The sequence below is a fragment of the Buteo buteo genome, chromosome 26 (assembly GCF_964188355.1).
Source record: "Buteo buteo chromosome 26, bButBut1.hap1.1, whole genome shotgun sequence".
In the NCBI taxonomy this organism is placed as follows: Eukaryota; Metazoa; Chordata; class Aves; order Accipitriformes; family Accipitridae; genus Buteo; species Buteo buteo.
In genome coordinates, this window is record NC_134196.1 from 13,602,618 (window position 1) to 13,622,035 (window position 19,418).

The 19,418-nt window shown below is 40.0% G+C and overlaps 1 protein-coding gene across 1 annotated transcript in view; it reads right to left on the reverse strand.

Moving 5' to 3' along the window:
* TRHDE (thyrotropin releasing hormone degrading enzyme) overlaps positions 1–19,418 on the reverse strand; it is a 221,826-nt gene that overhangs the window by 82,871 nt on the left and 119,537 nt on the right. Inside the window, exon 7 of the mRNA XM_075057976.1 lies at positions 17,197–17,262. Coding sequence (XP_074914077.1) covers positions 17,197–17,262 — 66 coding nt within the window. The remainder of the gene's footprint in view (positions 1–17,196; positions 17,263–19,418) is intronic.

The following is a 19,418-nucleotide window of genomic DNA, read 5'->3' on the forward strand; positions in this document are numbered from 1 at the left end:
ACTGGCCACAGGGGTATTCCATACCGTGTGACGTCATGTCCAGTATATAAACTGGGGGGAGTGGGGCTGGGGTGGGGGGCGGATCACTGCTAGGGAACTAACTGGTCATCAGTTGGCAAGTGGTGAGCAATTGCATTGTGCATCACTTGTTTTGATATTCCAATTCTGTTGTTGTTGTTATTATTATTATTGTGATTTTATTATTGTTATTACTATAATTATTAGTTTCTTCCTTTCTGTTCTATTAAACTGTTCTTAACTCAACCCACGAGTTTTACTTTTTTTTTATTCCCCAATTCTCTCCCCCATCTCACTTTGAGGGGAGGGGGGTAGTGAGCAAGCAGCTGTGTGGGGCTTAGCTGCTGGCTGGGGTTAAATCATGACAATTTCCCACTTCAGTGGTCTGTTGTGTGAAGATACCTGTTTCAAACATCTGCCCATCTGCTGGTCTCATCTGCTGCTCCCCAGTTCTGGCACTAGAAGACACAGTGCCCTACTGTTCCCTGCTTCACTCTCCCCAAGCCTTTCATGCTTTTACAGACCTGTATCGTATGTGTCCTCATACCAGAGCTCGGTTTTATACTGAGAACACCACCAGACCCAACCACTGCCAGCTGTGCTGCAAAGTTACATTTTGATACCACCATCCAAGCTGTTAACTTCAAAGCTAGCTAGAGTTACCATGACCCAGTCTGAACTTTGTTTGCCAAATTATCAGCCTCTCTTGAAGTACCTTTCACGGACAGGCACTCAACTTAAAAAGAAGGAGAAAAGGCTTATACATATCAGCATCAAATACATCCTAGGAAGCATTAAAATAGGAGCCAAAGATCTATACATACCCTGCTTGTCTGTTCTAAGGATGGAACACGCAGGAATATAATCCATTTTTCCTCCTGGGGACCCATATCTAAGTCTTAAGTAGCTTGCAAAGGGGCAGAAGACACGTTCCCATTCACTGTAATTCTCCAGGGCAGGAGTATTAGCCACCTCTTCCCCTTTACATTGAACAGAAAAGAACCAAAGCGAACAGAAGAGAGATGCAAGCCAGAGAACGGAAAAGGAGGATGACACTGAAAACACAGCTGCCTGAATCTAAGCTGTGCTCAGCACAGCTCCAAAGGAGGTAAAGTGACTTAAAGCCACTTTCTCATAAACACATAAGCCCAGAACCATCTGGCTGCAAGGCTGCCTCCCATCAGAAACTCGCAAGTCTATCACCTACAAAAGCTGTTCCATCAACTGGAGTATGCTGGAGCATGAAGATATGTTTCAGCCACCTTCCCAACTTTCAGCTACAACCCTACGGTATGTGTGAAGAGAAAAGATGGCACGAAAACCTCTTTAACAACCCAAGACTCAAGAGTGGTCTTCTGCAACTCCCTTTCTCCTTCACTGTAATGCCGCCTCTAAACTTTTTCGTTGTCATGGGGAAAGCAAAGAGTTCACAGACCCTAGTGCAGTGTCACTCAGCATGAAAATTAATCAAACACACGCACAAAAATGGTCATTTGGTTTTACATTTTCAGCAAGTATCCTCTTGTAATATTCTTCTTAACATCTTCATTAAAACATGAAGGCACCCTTTGACAAAAATAATAACGGAATATGATCCCTTCACCTCTATCAACAAAAAAAATTTAATCAGTGTGGTTTTCCAACATGAGTTTTAGTAATTTTTAACATCAAATTAATAAATAAATCCAGAATCTGTTGCGCCATGAAAACAGTCCAATTACCACACAATCAAAACCTGAGATCTTGCAAAAAATCCCAACAGATTTAGACTATAACATAATGTTTTGTCAAATAGTAATCTTAATCCACCCCCCAAAAATTAAAAGGCTCAATGCTTTTGAATTATTTTATTACTTGAATACTGAAGCAGATAGCTTGAACAGTAGTAGAAATAGGAGTACAGCGAAAAGTGCCGAACAATTTTGAAAGAAGTTTTTGATAATGCTGTATTGATTAAGCTTGCAGGTCTTTTATTGGAGATTACTTAAAAGGAGAAAGTCTTTCATCCCTTTGCAATCTTAGTTCTCTCAGTACTGCTAGGGATTGAGTCTCTTGGTTTCAAAAAAATGAACTACACCACCATCCAAACATGATAACACTCACAACTAATAAAAGGTAGTGACTGATAAATGCAAAGAGGTTAAACAAGTGTAAAGGGCGAATAAGTCTCCAAACATGTATCTTACTTTCAGGGGAGACTTCAGATCTATAACCAGGAACTGAAACATCAATTCTAGGACCAAACTCCTTTCTTAGTTTATCTGTATGAAGTTGACTGGTTGGCTGAAGGAACAGCTCCCGACTTATACGAGTGGTGCTGAAATCTGAAACAGATCAACATTGAATAACTTACTTTTTCTCCTAAAGATAACTGAGAAATTCCACTATATAAGATGAGCAAGGAGAAAGCAGCAAAATATTTTGGCATCAAATTCTTGTGGCTACATTCCTCTGAATGCCCTCATTTCTCAGGGCTCAGGCAACAGCAGTATTGCCTCTATCTCCCTCTTTTGTATTTCATTCCTACTCCTGGGTGCACATCCTCCTCCCTTCAGCCTACAATATGTTCTTGATGAACAGTTTTATACATGACCGCTGTATCTCACCGAAGATTTAGAGCTACTAATAAAAACATTTAGTTCAGGTGGAAATCAGGCTCTAAGGCTCTGGCTATCAAATCCAGCATGTTTGTTTTCCCAGAAATTTGTATACTTAACCTTAAGCCACCAGACACCATCTGACAGATGCTGACTCACTGACTATAACATGCCACCTTTTTTCCCCCGCTCCTTCACACTGCTAACATCAAAGTTGCTATCGCATATTATCTTGACATTGCCTAACATTCAAATAAAAAAGCTTGGGCAAGGGTCAGAGGGAGGAAGGTACTGCATATGTTTGAAATGGTGACAAGAGGGAGTGAGAACCAGTGGTAAAGCACTACCAGCAAGCTACAAAGAAGTGAAGATTACTGTAAGAGAGGAAGACTACCGAATAGAAAAGCTAAACCAGCCAACTAGCTTTGCCATATTTTTCAGCTGTACAACAGACTAACCCTTGAGAAAGAGCATTAAGGAAGAGAAGTGATCACCCTCCTGGCTGGGCAGTCAGACAAGCAGCAGAGTACAAAATAAGCAGCAGGTAAATTCACCTTATTGCTCATGGTAAGCATTGTATAAGGCAAATCAGATGGGGGTTAACTCTATTTGTGTCAGAATTCATTTGTACCAGTAAGTCAAGCTGCAGAGCTACCTCCAGATTGAAAGCACAGCTGTGATCAGACCACTTATCAAAGCAGTACTGCAAAGCCAGCTAAGGAAAACCTTGGAAACTGATTTTTCCAGGTCAAGTAAGCCAAGTCAAGTAAGCCAACTTCTTCACCTTCTGCATCAGTTTTACTAAGAGTGCCCAAAACTGCTTCCAGGCAGTCTTGTCAGAAACTGCCAACCTACAGAATATACTAGAGTCATGGAATATATTTTAACTTTCATGAGTGAGTTCTACCAGAGGATCAAAAATGTTCCCATACTTTAATCTACTATTAAAAGTGTTCCTCCAACAAAAAATGAAGTTACTCACTGGCCAATGAGCCAAGAATTAAACTAACTAAAAAAGCGTTTCAACCTACAATAACAAAAAACAGCCCAAAATGATACTGAAACAGCAAGGACATAAGGAGTGTAAGGCCATGCCTGCAGCATAGCTAGTCCCCACCTAGTACTAAAATTGTCACATCTGTTTTATATACAGACACGGCATCACATGCATTCCTGTATCTCCCTTGAGCTACAGTTTGGTGACCCTTCAGTGGTACCAAAAAGGACCCCAAACTCTTCCACCAGTAAAAACAAAGTGGTGCTGGGTGGCCATGCATGGATGGGAACAAGCAGCTGGAGGTAGCATTGAGGAAAACAGAAGGGTGGTTTCCTAAGCCAGTGTCCTGTCCAAGTATGAGCCGAGTATTACGGAAGAGACCAGACAGAAAGAAACACAGTGGTGATTTCAGGAGACAGTTCAAAGAAAGATTATCAATGGATCACATTTAAGGGAAACAAAAAGATTCTTCTGAAGGGCATTTCTCTAAAAGCGATGCTCAAATGTTCTTTTCAAATGTTCGACTAACGGTTGATGGTATCGTTCCTCATCAACAAGCTAATTTTTACAGTGAAATAGTTAAACTTCGCTAAACCTTATGTATGGACACTGTCATTCAGAACTGAAGTAGACTAAACGCAGAGTGACTTCAAGTCACAATGAAAACACTATCATGAACTAAAGTAAACGAAATAACAGTTAACTTCAGTTTTGAAAGTGCCCATATGGGGCTACAATGACGTTTAACTAATCCAATCACAATTCACACTTTCAGGTACTTTGAATGAACTTTTGTGCGTCCCTGTATAAACACAGCTTAAACCTTGTTTACTTGGCATTAAAAATACAACTCTGAATTAGAATTTTACACCACTGAACAATCAAAGAATATAGCTGCTAAGGATAATCTTTTTTTTCTCCTTATTTCAAATAATTCTACACATACCAGTGGAGCTACCTGTTGAATCTCTTCCACATAGAAATTTATTGGTAAACATATTTTAAGTGATTAGTAATTCTATCTGTCTCTTCATTTTCTGAAAGTGATGTCCCTGTGAGATGTCCAGGTCTGGCAGATAGGACTGGGGTTTTTTTTATTTTTTTTTAATCTTCTCCAAATCTTTTTTGTCTTTTTCTTTAAATAATATCACAAAAGAATTAATTTATCCGCTCCATATACAATAACGCTTTCTCAATTGCTAATTTATCCAGCCTGTATTTTTACCATTAGCTGCATTAAGCAATTAAAAATTCTTAAGAGCAAGTAGCACTTGCAATGTTCCCAATAATTCTATTGTGGTACCACAGAAAAGCAGTGTTTAAAAGTTCACTATCAGGAAGTTGTTAGCTAATTTCTAGATTCAAACTCACAAATAGGTAAAAAAAAGTTTTAAAAAGCCTTAGAGGTGTGCAACGCACTTCAGAGGCATCATGCAAGTATTGTCTTCAGCTGTGTTTTGCCTTCTCTTGGGGCTGCTATCTCAGTCAATGCATAAAATCCTAGGGAAGGAAATCAGTGGAATCCCATCAATGTACACCAGCTGAAATTCCAGCCCTTTATTTTCAAAAGGTATATTTAGATTTTTTTTCACACACAATAGTGATACAATGCTCACAATCAGCAGCAACTGGAAAATACCCACTGTCAACATGTCATATCTGCAATTAAATCATTACATCCAAACAGCAAGCTATAACTACTAATCAGGAAGAGTGATACTGGAACCATATATGGAAATAAATCTTAATTTTCTCTAGAGCCAATGATGCTGAATAGGCCACATGATTATAGTATTTTACTTTGTCCTTTTTCCTTTGTAATTCATAATACTCCCATACGCTCTACCAATAATCAGATCAGCAGAACTGATATTTCTGGCATTATATGGGTCAATAGGATTTTTAGCATTGATTTCAGCGGGAGAAGAATTAGGGCAATGTTGAAAGTATCTCATCCACGGTGTTGGAAGCGTAACATTCCTTCAGAGGATACAGATAGGACCTGCAGCCTGTCCCAATCGGCACGCCATCCAGGCTGAGACACGAGAGAAACCCATAAGAGAAAGGAGGAGGCAAGAGCCATCCTTAAGTCAATGGGACGGCGTTCTTTGCTCTACCTGCTTCTTGTTGATAAGAGACCACTACTGTAAATAAGAAGTAACCCAAGTGATATCAATATGCCCCTGTCATTTTCATTCCAACATGAGAAAAGAATCAAACCTCAAGCCACTGTAAGAAATGCAATTTTGCAACTAATACACTTTCTGCATCGCAACTCAGAGAATCCATGGGAATGGCGCTTCTAAAACAGATTCAAAATTTGTACATAGGCAAATTTCCAGCTACTTTAAAATATATCCTGCTTTGCTGGGAATCTTTATTAAAAGATCAGAATTATTAAATGGAGACGTTTATTTCCCTTGTAAAATTCAGCTTCACCTATTAGCTATTAACATGAAGAGGAAGGAGGTCCCATTTTGAAACACAGCAACTGCAGTCTGGTGGCATAACAGTTTGCACGCGAAGTCTAAAGGGAACAGTTAGAAGGATTGCAGAGTTATTGCCTAGCACAGTCTGATGGTATCTGCTGTGCAGTGAGACACCTGCTAGTATATTAAGCTTGGCTTTAAAGAAAAATGTATTTGATGTATTATTTGGTAGTGGTACTAAACTACTGAGCTAAGAACAAATCGTACAGAAATAAAGTACTCTTTGAAATTGAACTGCATATATTTAACTGAATTTGTACATTCATTTTAGTTCTGCCTTGTTTGGTTGTATAATACATTTGAACCTAAAACCATATATTGCTCAATAAATATATTTTTAATGCACACAAAAAATGATGGAATGTTTTCCAGAGATATTTGGATGGCACCTGCTAATTGTGACAGGTTGGCTGCTCATTCCACTGCATTAACTTGAACTACGCCCAGGGATTGCTAACCAGGCAAAAAATCTCTGCTGTACTTTTCTATGATACTTTTTTCTATAGAAGCCCCAGAATTGGAAAGAAATTAATGCTACTTACTATGAAAAGGTCACCATAAATCACTCGAGAAAACTTATTGTAAGTATGATTTGCATGTCACTGTGTCTAGATTATAATGACCTGCAACATTTGTACAGTAACAATGAATAACAGACAGGAAAGCAGTAACCATGAAACTTCGACTTTGCTTTTAAGTTATTTGTTGTTTGTATCAATTGAGCAAATGTTTCTCATGGCACAAAAGACCATCATACAATACAGTCACTACAGCTGCATTTAAGTTTGCAAAATGAAGACACCTTAAAAATCATTAGCATTTACATCTGGCTAGATGCTACTGTGTCTACCTTGCTACAGTAACTGAACTTTAAATATATGCAGAGAAAGGAAGAGGTGGGAGGAGGAGAGGGAGAAGGAGAAAGTTTTGATGACAGCCTGGTTTATCCAGTAGGGATTCAGCTTTTCTCTGAATGTCCTCCGCTGGGCTGTACAGAAGTAGATTTATTTCATTTCGGACATGTATTAAGTGTTAACTAGGAGTTCAATCCTACAGTCTTTGTGCTGGAAATATCCCCACTGACTTCTAAAGAGCTAATGGAAATTTTGATTGCACGAGGATGGCAGAATCGCACACAAAACGTGTACTTCCAGCACCCTGGAAAGTCCATTGTGCTGCCTCATAGCAACAGAGGCGAGGTTGCCACTGAGCTCCTGTCAGGAAAACAGTATAATTTTATTCCAAAAGAAAACATTTTCTTAAATAGCTGCTCAGCCCGCTGACATTATCTGAGAATTCATACCTACCATTCTTCCTCTTAATAATTTCTGTAATAAAAATGGAGAAAAAGATTCATAACTGAATTTCACATGCAACAAAATAAGAGAAGCTCACTGAAAGCACGCCACGTGAATACGTACGTGGTATCTGTAACGTGACCGATCGTAGCATTGTCATAAAGGGCAATCCTCTTCTGAGGAAACAAACTTAAGTAAATTGTCTGTATACTAATTGGTGGGGTTTTTTTAAGAAGCTTTAGCAATGGAGCAATAAAGCAACATTTTATCCTAGCTGAAGGACAGCACAATTTCCTCCTAATGAAGGCGACACTGACCACAACCTTGCTCTGAACGTGGGCACTGGGGACACCGCCGGCTGCTGAGGTTCAGCAGTACCTGCCGTTATCGCATTTCATAACTCTCCCTGCTGGGACCTCCAATGTGGCCAAAATGCAACTGTTTGAGCTGAAATCTTACCTTCAGAAAGTCCATCTCGCACTCAACCCTTCTCCAAAATTTCAGTCAACACCAGAAAGTATGGGAAAATAATCACATTTTACCTTTTCTTGTCACTCTGTCCTTTGACAAGCTCTGCCGTCCCCATGCACTGGAGCACAGGTCTAAAGGTCAGAAGGAAAGTCACCTTGTTTCAGGAACTTTTTCCTCCCACTGATCAACCTGAGGTGCCCTAGCAGCTAGAGAGTCCCTCTCCCTCCCCGTACCGACGGCTCACGGCTGCTTAAGCTCAGAGGGAGTCAGGGCCCTGCAGCAGAGAGCAAAGAGCCCGTGTGTCCCTTCTCTCCGCAGTCCCCGACAGTCTGATCCAAACGCTCCAGGGACAAAAAGCAGAGCAGACAGAAGGGAAAGGAGTTAATTTAATATAACCCAACAGGAATATTCTGCTAATGCTACATTTTAGGAAGAAGCTCTCTCTGCACAGCACCTGTGTTATATCAGGTAAAACCCACCAGCAGTCATGACGGGTGGCTGCTCTAATTGCAGGTGCATTACGTTCGGCCCCGTGGTCTGATCTGTAGCAGAGCTGGACGCTGTGACTGAACCTGATGTGAAGTCTATTCTGAATATCTGAAATAGTTTATAATGCTAAATACTTTGACAGAACATCTTCTTGGGTTTCAAAATAGATATCCAAATTTCTTGGATATCTTTTATTTTAATCACATTGGTCCAATTTCCCCCAAATATGCTGGCACTCCACTCTCATTGGTTTATTTAAAGCAACATTAATTGTATGATCAATGTTTTCTCGAGGCCCACCTTGGTGTCCCTAGAGGTTGAGCTGCAGCCACGCTGAGTGCTCACACCTGATGACGAAGCCAGTAGAAGCTGTGCTTTGAACACACAAACTCTTCCGATCCATAAGTGCTGAGACACATGGGAGGGAAAAGTGCCGCACCAGGCATCTCATACTGCATACTTCACACTTGTGCACATTTTAACTTAATTTTCTGTGGACCTACATCTCTATTTATAAAATTGAGGCTAGCACCACCCCTTCCCTCCCTATGAGGTTTACGTCTTCTGTTCACTAACTGTTGGTGATGCGCTCTGATACCATACTGGATGGCATTTAAGAAAATTGCATGCAGTAGTTAGGAACTGCGGCTACAAAGCTAATTAGAAGCATACAAAACTATTGAATAGAAGGACAATTCAGTTAGCGTGGTCCACTTCGTGAATTGAACCAGACATTGTCCTATGTAGAAAACACTGGGCAACTGCATAATTAAAAATCCTGGTTACCGTGTGTACAAAAAAAGGAAAAGAATGCAAATATAAAATTAGCTTTAGCATTTCTCAATAACCGTACATTTAAATTATGCATCTTTAATCACATTTTTTCTTTAAACAGAAGCATTTTGCTATACACATAGTATACTCAAATCCTCTTAGAGCTAGAGGAAGGTCTTCTGTTTTTGGCAGTGATATCCAAGTCTGGCCCTTACTGTGCTGTACATCTCTTAACACTTTCAAAGGAAAAAAATACTATGACACTGCAACTTACAGAAGCTTCTCATGTAAACTTTTACTGACCTACTTAAGTCATGGTGGAAAAAGCTACAGAAAAAGTCCATAACACTGAATTAATTTAACAAATATAAACCTAAAATCCAGAGTGATGTAAGTTAGAAGCATGAGAAGTGCTGAGGGGCCAGAAAAGGCGAAAGATGTTATCAATCTCATATGACATGCAGTGTAAAAAACAGTGATGTCAGCTCCTATGAGATTTCCTATGACTTCCTATGTCCTGCTTTTAACATGCTCAAGTTATCTTGTTGACAACTGTCAGAAGAAGTGAGGCAGTTTAAAAAATAAAGGGATCAGTAGCAACTAACTTAAGGACAGGTCATAGCCAGTATGCCCATGGTGATACTTTGATGTTCACCAAGGTCATACACTCTGTGCTCTTCTAAACCAGAGAAGATGGGTGCAGAATTAGCTGAAAAGTACTTTACTCAACACCTACTAAATGCACCAGGTGCAACACCAGAGATACTCCAGTTGTAAAAACACTCCTGCCAGGTGGCAAAAGTTACATCCTCCCACTGAACAAAGACCCCAGATAGCTTCATGTGCACTGTTGATCCAGGGACAGCATCACAGCTCATTGCTTCCCTGAGCCTGACCCTAAAGTGCCTGATTTTTTCATTTTACAGAAAACTCTATTAAGAAGTCTCTAATGACATCTCATTTTCCACAGCATACAGCTAACTGTTGTGAATTGGGAACAAAGATAAAATAAATAGGTATGATAAAATGGCTACACTGAAACCTGTTTAATATACTATGTAAAAAACAGATTATAAAATAATACTGTGGAAATAGATGAATACATTTCTTGTACTACTAGATTCTTGGACAGAAGTGGCAAACAACATGGAAAACAGCACAGTAGAGCTTTATTTTACACCTAGAAAGTTTCTGATAGGGTTTCACATTGACTGCCACAATTCAAACAGAACACAGGCATGCACAGAGGTGTCGAAAAAGCAGGAAATACTAAGCAGTGTGGATGAAAGAAAGTCTAACTAGCCAGCTTTATGATAGTAAAAAGTGATTGAAATCTGAACCTTGCTGTATTTAACAGCCTGCATGTCACATTTCCCCAGACAGCTCCTCTGAAAGGTTGACCAATTTGTTTCAATACAGTGGCCACTCAACAGCACCAAAAAAGACAGTGTATATCCAAAGCACTGTATGGAAATTCTTCTTCCAAATGTACAATGTGAAGCCTAAAGTACAAAAGCAGTTAATTTATCACAGAAGCAGAGATTCCTACAGTAACTAATTCAAACTGCTGATGATGCACTAAATCAGAGTGAGTGATGAACACATACATAAGCAGCAAGTGAAGTTCAAAAGGATACAGATCTATGTGATCAATGAGCTGCCACATGGCAAATGAAATGCAGTGTTGACAAACGTACAGTAACAGAGATGAGGCTCCAAAATAATCAAACCAAATATAAGAAAAATTTAAATAAACCAGTGCAGAAATGTCTCGTTATAGAGCTGGAGGTGCCTCTACACACATCTAAGTACCAGACCTTCAAATCACTGGGCTTTCTCTCTACATTTAATATGAAAAAAACCCCACTGATAACTTGAAGAGGTGCCTTGCCATAAAGCAGTAAAACCTTCCACAAAATGTAATACAGTGACACCAGTCATGTAAGCAACCATCTATTTCAAGCACACAGATTAGGAACAACAGCCTACAGATGAAAATCTCACACAAATCTAATATTATATTGCATATTACTGCCCTGAGTGATGACTGAATGATAAGGCCAACTTATGGCTTCTTCCTCTACCAATCTATGCAGTTCAGAAACATAATCAGAGCAAGTGGTGCTGACCAAGGCTCTTCATACTCTAATTGCTGTCCTAGCTGATTAATGGCTTTTTGACTGAAAAGCAACACCACTTTGGAAGAAGAGTATTGGCATTCAGTGACGTGCACCTCTTGAATTTCCCTAGAGCATAAGAAACTTTGCACATCATGAAAGATGTCAGGACTTTTAAAAAGAAAGAAATCACCTACTGTGAGACGGAAGGGTTTATTAGACATTTTCTACAAAAATAATAGCTGTGACTTTCTCGTATGCAGGTGTGACCAGCTGTGGCTATTACTGTCATTATTCAATTATTCATTACAGCCAATACAAATATGTTCTTTTTTGGTTTTGTCTATGGAGTGCTATGTGAAAACAGTGAGAAAGTTCTGTCTTTGTTACTTCACCTTCTGCTTGAAAATGTCACACAATTCAAGACATCTTATGTCTTTGAAGGGCTTCCAGAAAATCATGCCTTCACTAGGTAGTCTCTTGGCTGCAGTTCTATTGTGGAACTTCCACACTATAATCCAAGGGTCTTTCACAGTGTATTTACTGTGATAGGAACAGGTCAGTTATTCTTGACAGATATGAATCTCTCCAAAGCCATCTACGCTGTAAAACTGAGCATCTCTACTACAATTTTACCTCCCTGCAGAGTCCTCAACATAACGGTTTGCTGAACTGTTAGGGATCATGTGCACCTTTGTACATTTGCTTCAGCTCATATTCATTGTTACAGAACATCCAATTAAGAGCCCCACTCTCCTTCATCAACTTTTTTCTTCTTTTTAACACCATTGATTGTTTTCTTTGACATATAAGGGATTTTTCTCCCCCAAGCTATCTTGATTTGCTCTTCAAAAAGCTGACCTGCCAGGTGATAGCATGTAATTAGATTAAGAAAAAAGTGGTAACAAACAAAAAAGGTAGCTATCCCATTTGCTTCTTGCTCTAAAGCTTACCTTTTCCTCTCCTTACCCAAAGGTTAGCATATTTATTGTAGCCTCTCTAATTCTGTAGCTCTTAATTACATGACGTATCATACCTTGATTTCAATGAAACCACAAACACTCAATGCGGACACAAATAAAGGGCTACTCATTTTGGTTTATACTAGTGTAATAAGACTACAGGAATACTCTTTTTTTGTCATCTGTGAAACACTTAAGGCATACCTAATACACTAAAAAGAACTGAAATAATATTAATACTGGAAATACAATACAGCAGAGAGGAAACAGTCTCGGAGGTTCCTGGAGTGTGTAGAAGATAATGTCCTGACACAGTTGGTGAGGGAGCCAACGAGGGAAGGGGCCCCACTGGACCTGCTGTTTACAGAAAGAGAAGGACTTGTGGGTGATGTGGTGGTTGGAGGCCATCTTGGGCATTGTGATTACGAAATGATAGTTTTTTGATTCTTGGAGAAGTAAGGAGAAGGGTCACCAGAACTGCTACCTTGGAATTCCGGAGGGCAAACTTTGGGCTGTTCAGGAGCCTGGTTGACCGAGTCCCTTGGGAGGCAGTCCTGAAGGGCAACGGAGTCCAGGAAGGCTGGGCATTCTTCAAGAAGGAAATCTTAAATGTGCAGGAGCAGGCCATCCCCACGTGCTGAAAGACAAGCCAGTGGGAAGTCCAGCCTGGTCTAACAGAGAGTTTTGGCTGGAACTCAGGAAAAAAAGGAGAGTTTATGACCTTTGGAAGAAGGGGCGGGCAACTCAGGAGGACTGCAAGGATGTTGTGAGGTTATGCAGAGAGAAAATTAGAAGGGCCAAAGCCCAACTAGAACTTAATCTGGCTACTGCTGTAAAAGACTGTAAAAGACAATAAAAAAATGTTTCTATAAATACATTAGCAACAAAAGGAGGGCTAAGGAGAATCTCCATCCTTTATTGCATGTGGGGGGAAACATAATGACAAAGGATGAGGAAAAGGCTGAGGTACTTTATGCCTTCCTTGCCTCAGTCTTTATTAAGACGACCAGCTGTTCTGGGGGTACCCAGCCCCCTGAGCTGGAAGACAGGGAGGGGAGCAGAATGAATCCCATAATCCAAGGGGAAAGGGTTAGCGACCTGCTACACCACTTAAACACACACAGGTCTATGGGGCTGGATGGGATCCACCCAAGGGTACTGAGGGAGCTGGCAGAAGTGCTCACCGAGTGACTTTCCATCATTTATCAGCAGTCCTGGCTAACCGGGGAGGTCCCAGCCGACTGGAGGTTCGCAAATGTGACGCCCACCTACAAGAAGGGCTGGAAGGAGAATACAGGGAACTACAGGGCTGTCAGTCTGACCTCGGTGCCGGGGAAGGTTATGGAGCAGATCATCCTGAGCACCATCACACGGCATGTACAGGACAGCCGGGTGATCAGGCCCAGCCAGGACGGGTTTATGGAAGGCAGGTCCTGCCTGACTAACCTGATCTCCTTCTATGACAAGGTGACCAGCTTAGTGGATGAGGGAAAGGCTGTGGATGCTGCCTACCTAGACTTTAGTAAAGCCTTTGACACCGCTTCCCACACCATTCTCCTGGAGACACTGGCTGCTCATGGCTGGGACGGGTGTACTCTTTGCTGGGGAAAAAACTGGCTGGATGGCCGGGCCCAAAGAGTGGTGGTGAATGGAGTTAAATCCAGTTGGCGGTGGGTCACAAGTGGTGTTCCCCAGGGCTCAGTACCGTGTCCAGTTCTGTTTAATATCTTTATCAACGACCCGGACGAGGTGATTGAGTGCACCCTCAGTGAGTTTGCAGAGGACACCAAGTTGGGTGGGACTGTTGATCTGCTGGAGGGCAGGAAGGCTCTACAGAGGGATCTGGACAGGCTGGATCGATGGGCCCAGGACAATTGTATGAGGTTCAACAGGGACAAGTGCCGGGTCCCGCACTTGGGTCGCAACAACCCCACGCAACGCTACAGAATTGGGGAAGAGGGGCTGGAAAGCTGCCCGGCAGAAAAGGACCTGGGGGTGCTGGTCAACAGCCGGCTGATATGAGCCAGCAGTGTGCCCAGGTGGCCAAGAAGGCCAACGGCATCCTGGCTTGTATCAGAAATAGTGTGGCCAGCAGGAGCAGGGCAGGGATCATTCCCCTGTACTCGGCACTGGTGAGGTGACACCTCAAATACTGTGTTCAGTGTTGGGCCCCTCACTACAAGAAAGACACTGAGGTGCTGGAGCGTGTCCAGAGAAGGGCAACCAAGGTGGTGAAGGGTCTGGAGCACAAGTCTGATGAGGAGCGGCTGAGGGAACTGGCGTTGTTTAGCCTGGAAAAAAGGAAGCTGAGGGGAGACCTTATCGCTCTCTACAACCACCTGAAAGGAGGTTGTAGCCAGGTGGGGGTCAGTCTCTTCTCCCAAGTAATAAGTGATAGGATGAGAGGAAATGGCCTCAAGTTGCACCAGGGGAGATTTAGATTGGATATTAGGAAAAATCTCTTCACTGAAAGAGTTATCAAGCATTGGAAGAGGCTGCCCAGGGAAGTGGTAGAGTCACCATCCCTGGAAGTATTTAAAAGACATGTAGATGTGGCACTTAGGGACACGGTTTAGTGGTGGACTTGGCAGTGCTAGATTAATGGTTGGACTTGATGATCTTAAAGGTCTTTTCCAACCTAAACGATTCTATGATTCTGTGATTCTGTTAACACTGATGTGCTCCATGTACTGGAGGCTAATAAAAAACAAAGCAAATAAGATAAAGTGAAGGTCCTTCAGAACTCAGTTATCCAGCAAGTCATTAGAATAACCCAGGAGGAATGAACCATCAAGTGCACTTTCAGAGTTTTAATTATTTGCAGAGATTTATAAATAGTAGTAACACTTGATTTTGCAGCTATCCTTAAGAAAGGCCATTTAGTTGAATATTAGAATTCCATGGTAAAACTGGATTCAAGGCAACATAATGCTAAACTCCAAGAGATGGTACCAGGGCTAAAGAGATAAAAAGCCTAAATGAATGCATAATAGAAAGGGTGAATTAGTCCTCCAGTTCCCCTTATCATTAGCAAAGCTATCCTCCCAAATCTACAGTGCAGGAACACTATTTCATTAGATCCACAAAACACAAAGAATTAAATGATTGACAGACATTTCCAATTGTATAATTTGTAGCTTATGAACAAGCTTATGAACTTTATGTTTTATTTTGTTCAACTTGAAGACATACACATGGAAAATCTCTGTCTGGATTTCAAACAGTTTTTATAAAAGAAGTTAGAATATCATCTTCCTACTGAACTGATGCCAAGACTTTCACTAGTCAGATTTTCACAGTTAGATTTTTCATAGACTTTCATTAGCAAACAGAAGAGTTTCTATTTAGAGCAGAACCCGTGAAAAGCAGAAATAATACGAAACCACTCAAATCAAAAAACAAAGCTCCATTACAACTTTATGGTAATTATGATTACTTAATCCCTGCATAGCCCTATTCTTTGATCTGAACTTTTCTAAATTCATTTCAGGACAACTTGCACACTGTTATTTCTCAGGCAAACATAGAGGAAAATAGAAAAATGAGGCTTGAGATGCACGTATTAAAACTTTCCCTTTCTAAAACCTTGAGTGCAATGCTTTTTTGGGAAAATTGCTACTGAATTTCCATATGAATGGATCTGTGCAAGCAAAAGTTTCTGGATGGAATATGGAGTTTGCTGGACTAAGGACAGAAGTCTTACTGGCTTAAATGAGATGAGGGTTTCACCCTTGACGTATACAAGATTTTATGAAGGAAACTTATGATTTCAAGATTTCTTATCTGGATAAGAAGATTATCTAACTGATGTGACCTCATGTTACAACTAGGAAAATGATCCAACTGGGTCCTGTGAGTAAGTTATGTTGCAAGCCCTGAATGTCCTGTAAACTCTCCAAAAAGCTGTATTTCCCCAGCAGGTTTCCTTTCATTGCCTATTGAATGGAACACACTTCTCTGACATAACCAATGCATTTATTTAACTTTTGTTTTATATTTTATCTTCCAATTTATTTTGGTTAGAGGTAGAATTATTCTGTTAAAAAATGACCTGATCCTAGACAGAGTTTATTTAAATTTCAAAATGAAAAGCTTACTAAGAACAGATAAGATTGATTGCTCTTTCCATCTTAGCATAATTGTATTTCAGGTGAACATCAATTTACTTTAAAGGACGCTTCTAAGTAGCAGGCTGCATCATACATAATTCATCAATCACAGCTGCCTGTAACATGATTTACACAAGCAGATTTCAATGGAATAGAGGGAGTCGTATTGTTTTTTATGCTTTGGCTTGTTTGTTTTTAAATAGTTTACGAAACACTCATTTGCACTGAATTATTGCTGAAAAGAGTTCATCCTTGGTAATCAGCATGTTGAATTTCTTTCTCTTTGTACAGAAATGTTACCTCTCTAAATTTCTTTTAAAAGGCAGAGTGAGTTTTCAAAACATCGTTAAGGCAGAAAGCACTCCATGCTTATCGAAGGTAAAAATAAAGCTCAAGGATTTTGCTAGGGGGGGAGGGAAGGCAAAAATATTCATCTGAAAAGCATTACTAGTTTTAGGGCTGTGTATTTTCCAGCTGGCTTGACGTCATTTGTTATTTGTTATACTTGCATGCAAACGTAATTGAAAAGAAGTAGCTCTCTCCTCAGCTAGCCCTTCACACAGTTGTCACATGGACAAAATGGGGTTTACGTGGCAGTCTACACAAAACGGACACAAAACAATGTGCCAGTTAAACCGCAATCACTTGATACACCAAGAAATATAGGTGAAACTGGCAGCACCGCAATGTGTGTTACGCTACTCTGTGTCTTCCATCAAATTCAATTTTAGGGACGTGTTGGTGCCTCAGATGGTCCTGAAGTAAAGAAGCATTTCCACAAACAGATGCAAATATAGTTTTAAAAGAAAAAAGAGAGAGCAAGAGAAACTGCTAGAAATGCACACCTACACAAAGACAGAAATGCCTTTACTTACTTGTAAGCCCATTTGAAACACAGAGTGACCCATAAAGTTAGCCAACATTCGAATTAGAGCTGCACCCTGTGGGAAATGATAGAGAAAAAAAGAAGTTACCGGGTTTGCATATCAACATTACACAATAATAACAATCTGAAGTAGGCATTTCCATCCAACACTATCATCTTGGAAACACATGATCAATACAATCTTTATTTGTGCTGGAATGAAAAAGAGAGAGAGAAGACAATGCAAATGCATACAAGGAAAAGTGAGTAAGTAGACTGGCATTGTTAATATCCTGCCCCATATACTGAATAAGGCACAGGTCATAAAACACACTCTCTCCACTGCTGGAGCAGGGATGTGTCAGCTCCACAGCTGGTTGCCCCCAGCCCTTCTGTGCACTCAGCAGTACTGCACAGTTTTAAATGAGGGCAAAAAATAATGTCCATGCTAAATTCTACCACAGTGATAATATTTTTACCTCCATTATACTACCGTAAATCAGGATTTAGTGATACTACTTTCCTTTGTAAAAGCCTTCAAGATCTGATGATCTGGAAGTGGATCATTTTCATAAGAATATTATAAGATGTAGATATACGTATTTGACTTATTAATAGTCAGCTTATTTCCCAGACTGTCATGCAAAGAGGTAAGTACTTGTATAACACTCCTTCTCTACTTATACCAGTTCTTATCCCTTTGCCCCTTCAGGCAAAGCAGAGAGATCTAAAAAATTTCTTTTTTTTCACAGGTAATTCTAATTCTCAGTACTTACACCAAGAAACAGATAGACACTTGCCAGAGTAGCTTTCTTTAAGGCATTCCTTTTGTTTTCTCACTCCCTCTCAGAACCACAATTGCTGTGTATTTTCCCCTTGCACAAGTGCTCTATTTCAAGCAGAAATATCTTTGCAGATCCAGATCGATGATTTAGCTATAATATCCTACTTTGCAATCCAGTTGTAAGACAACCAGCCTTCCAATACCATTAACCAAATGTTATACTTAGTACTGATCACTGCATGAGAGGGAGGACACTTTTGATTTAAAGACGGTGAATCAAAGGCCGTAAGAAAACGTGATGCTAGAACTCAACAACCTCAGCTACAGATGTAGGTCCAGGAATTAGGCTAATGCTCAATTAGAAAATAGAAAAACCCAAATCATTTCACAGATTCAAAAATTCAAAGGTTCTAAAACCAAAAGAACTATTACAACAATGTAATCTGACTTCCTGCATTAACAGAGGTCAAACAGTAATTTAAGCAAAAACCCTATTGCTTCTCTTTACACAATAGGATCTATTTTAGGAAGATTCAAGAACACGAAAATGTTTCACAGTACTACATAATATGTCACACTAATATTTACTCTCACAGTGAAAATGTGCATCTTTTTACTAATTTGAATTTCTCTAGCTTCAGCTTTCAAAACAAGATTTTATGCATTTTCCTGCTAGATTAAAGTTCAGATTAGTTTTGGAATTTAACAGTTCTCCAATTTTTAGACCATTTTACACATCCCACTGATTTTTTGTACAGTGACTATTTTTGAAGTACCAAAGGGATTATCTGTAATAACCAACATTTGAAATAATGACATAAATCAAAAAGATTCATAAATTATTGGGAAATTGTAAGAAAACACCACAAGTTCTTCACATAGGCAGCAACAACAAATAATATATAGTTAGCAAAGTAACTGAAGCAAAAAAGAAAGAAAAAAAAAATCATTAATTGAGGAGATGTTTGTAGTTGCTTAGAAGAACTGAACAGTGGATAAGCCAAAAGACGGTGTTTGCATTATTAACAACTATGCTATGTTTTTATGGTGGTACATAATCTTACTGGGAGACCAATCAAGTCTGGAACACACAGCAGCACAGAAAATAATCCCTGCTGAAACAGGTTATTACCTGAACAGACAAGACAATAGGTCAGGAAGCATTATTACCCTTATTTTACTAGAGGAACAGAATGAGTAAAGTTCTCAGAGATGTTTAAGCAGATAAACAGCAGATAAATCTGTCTAAGCAGATAAAGAGAAGAGAAAAAAAATCTAACAAATAGATAAATCCTATTTATCCTGTAAGTAACTTGGGCAGGGCAACCCAAAACATCTGTAGCAGAACCAAAAATATATAAAGATCAGCCTAAATCCTTAACAACTAAGACATTTTTTCACTCATCACACATCCCTTTTCCTACTCACTTGTCAGCATTCCAGGGTCT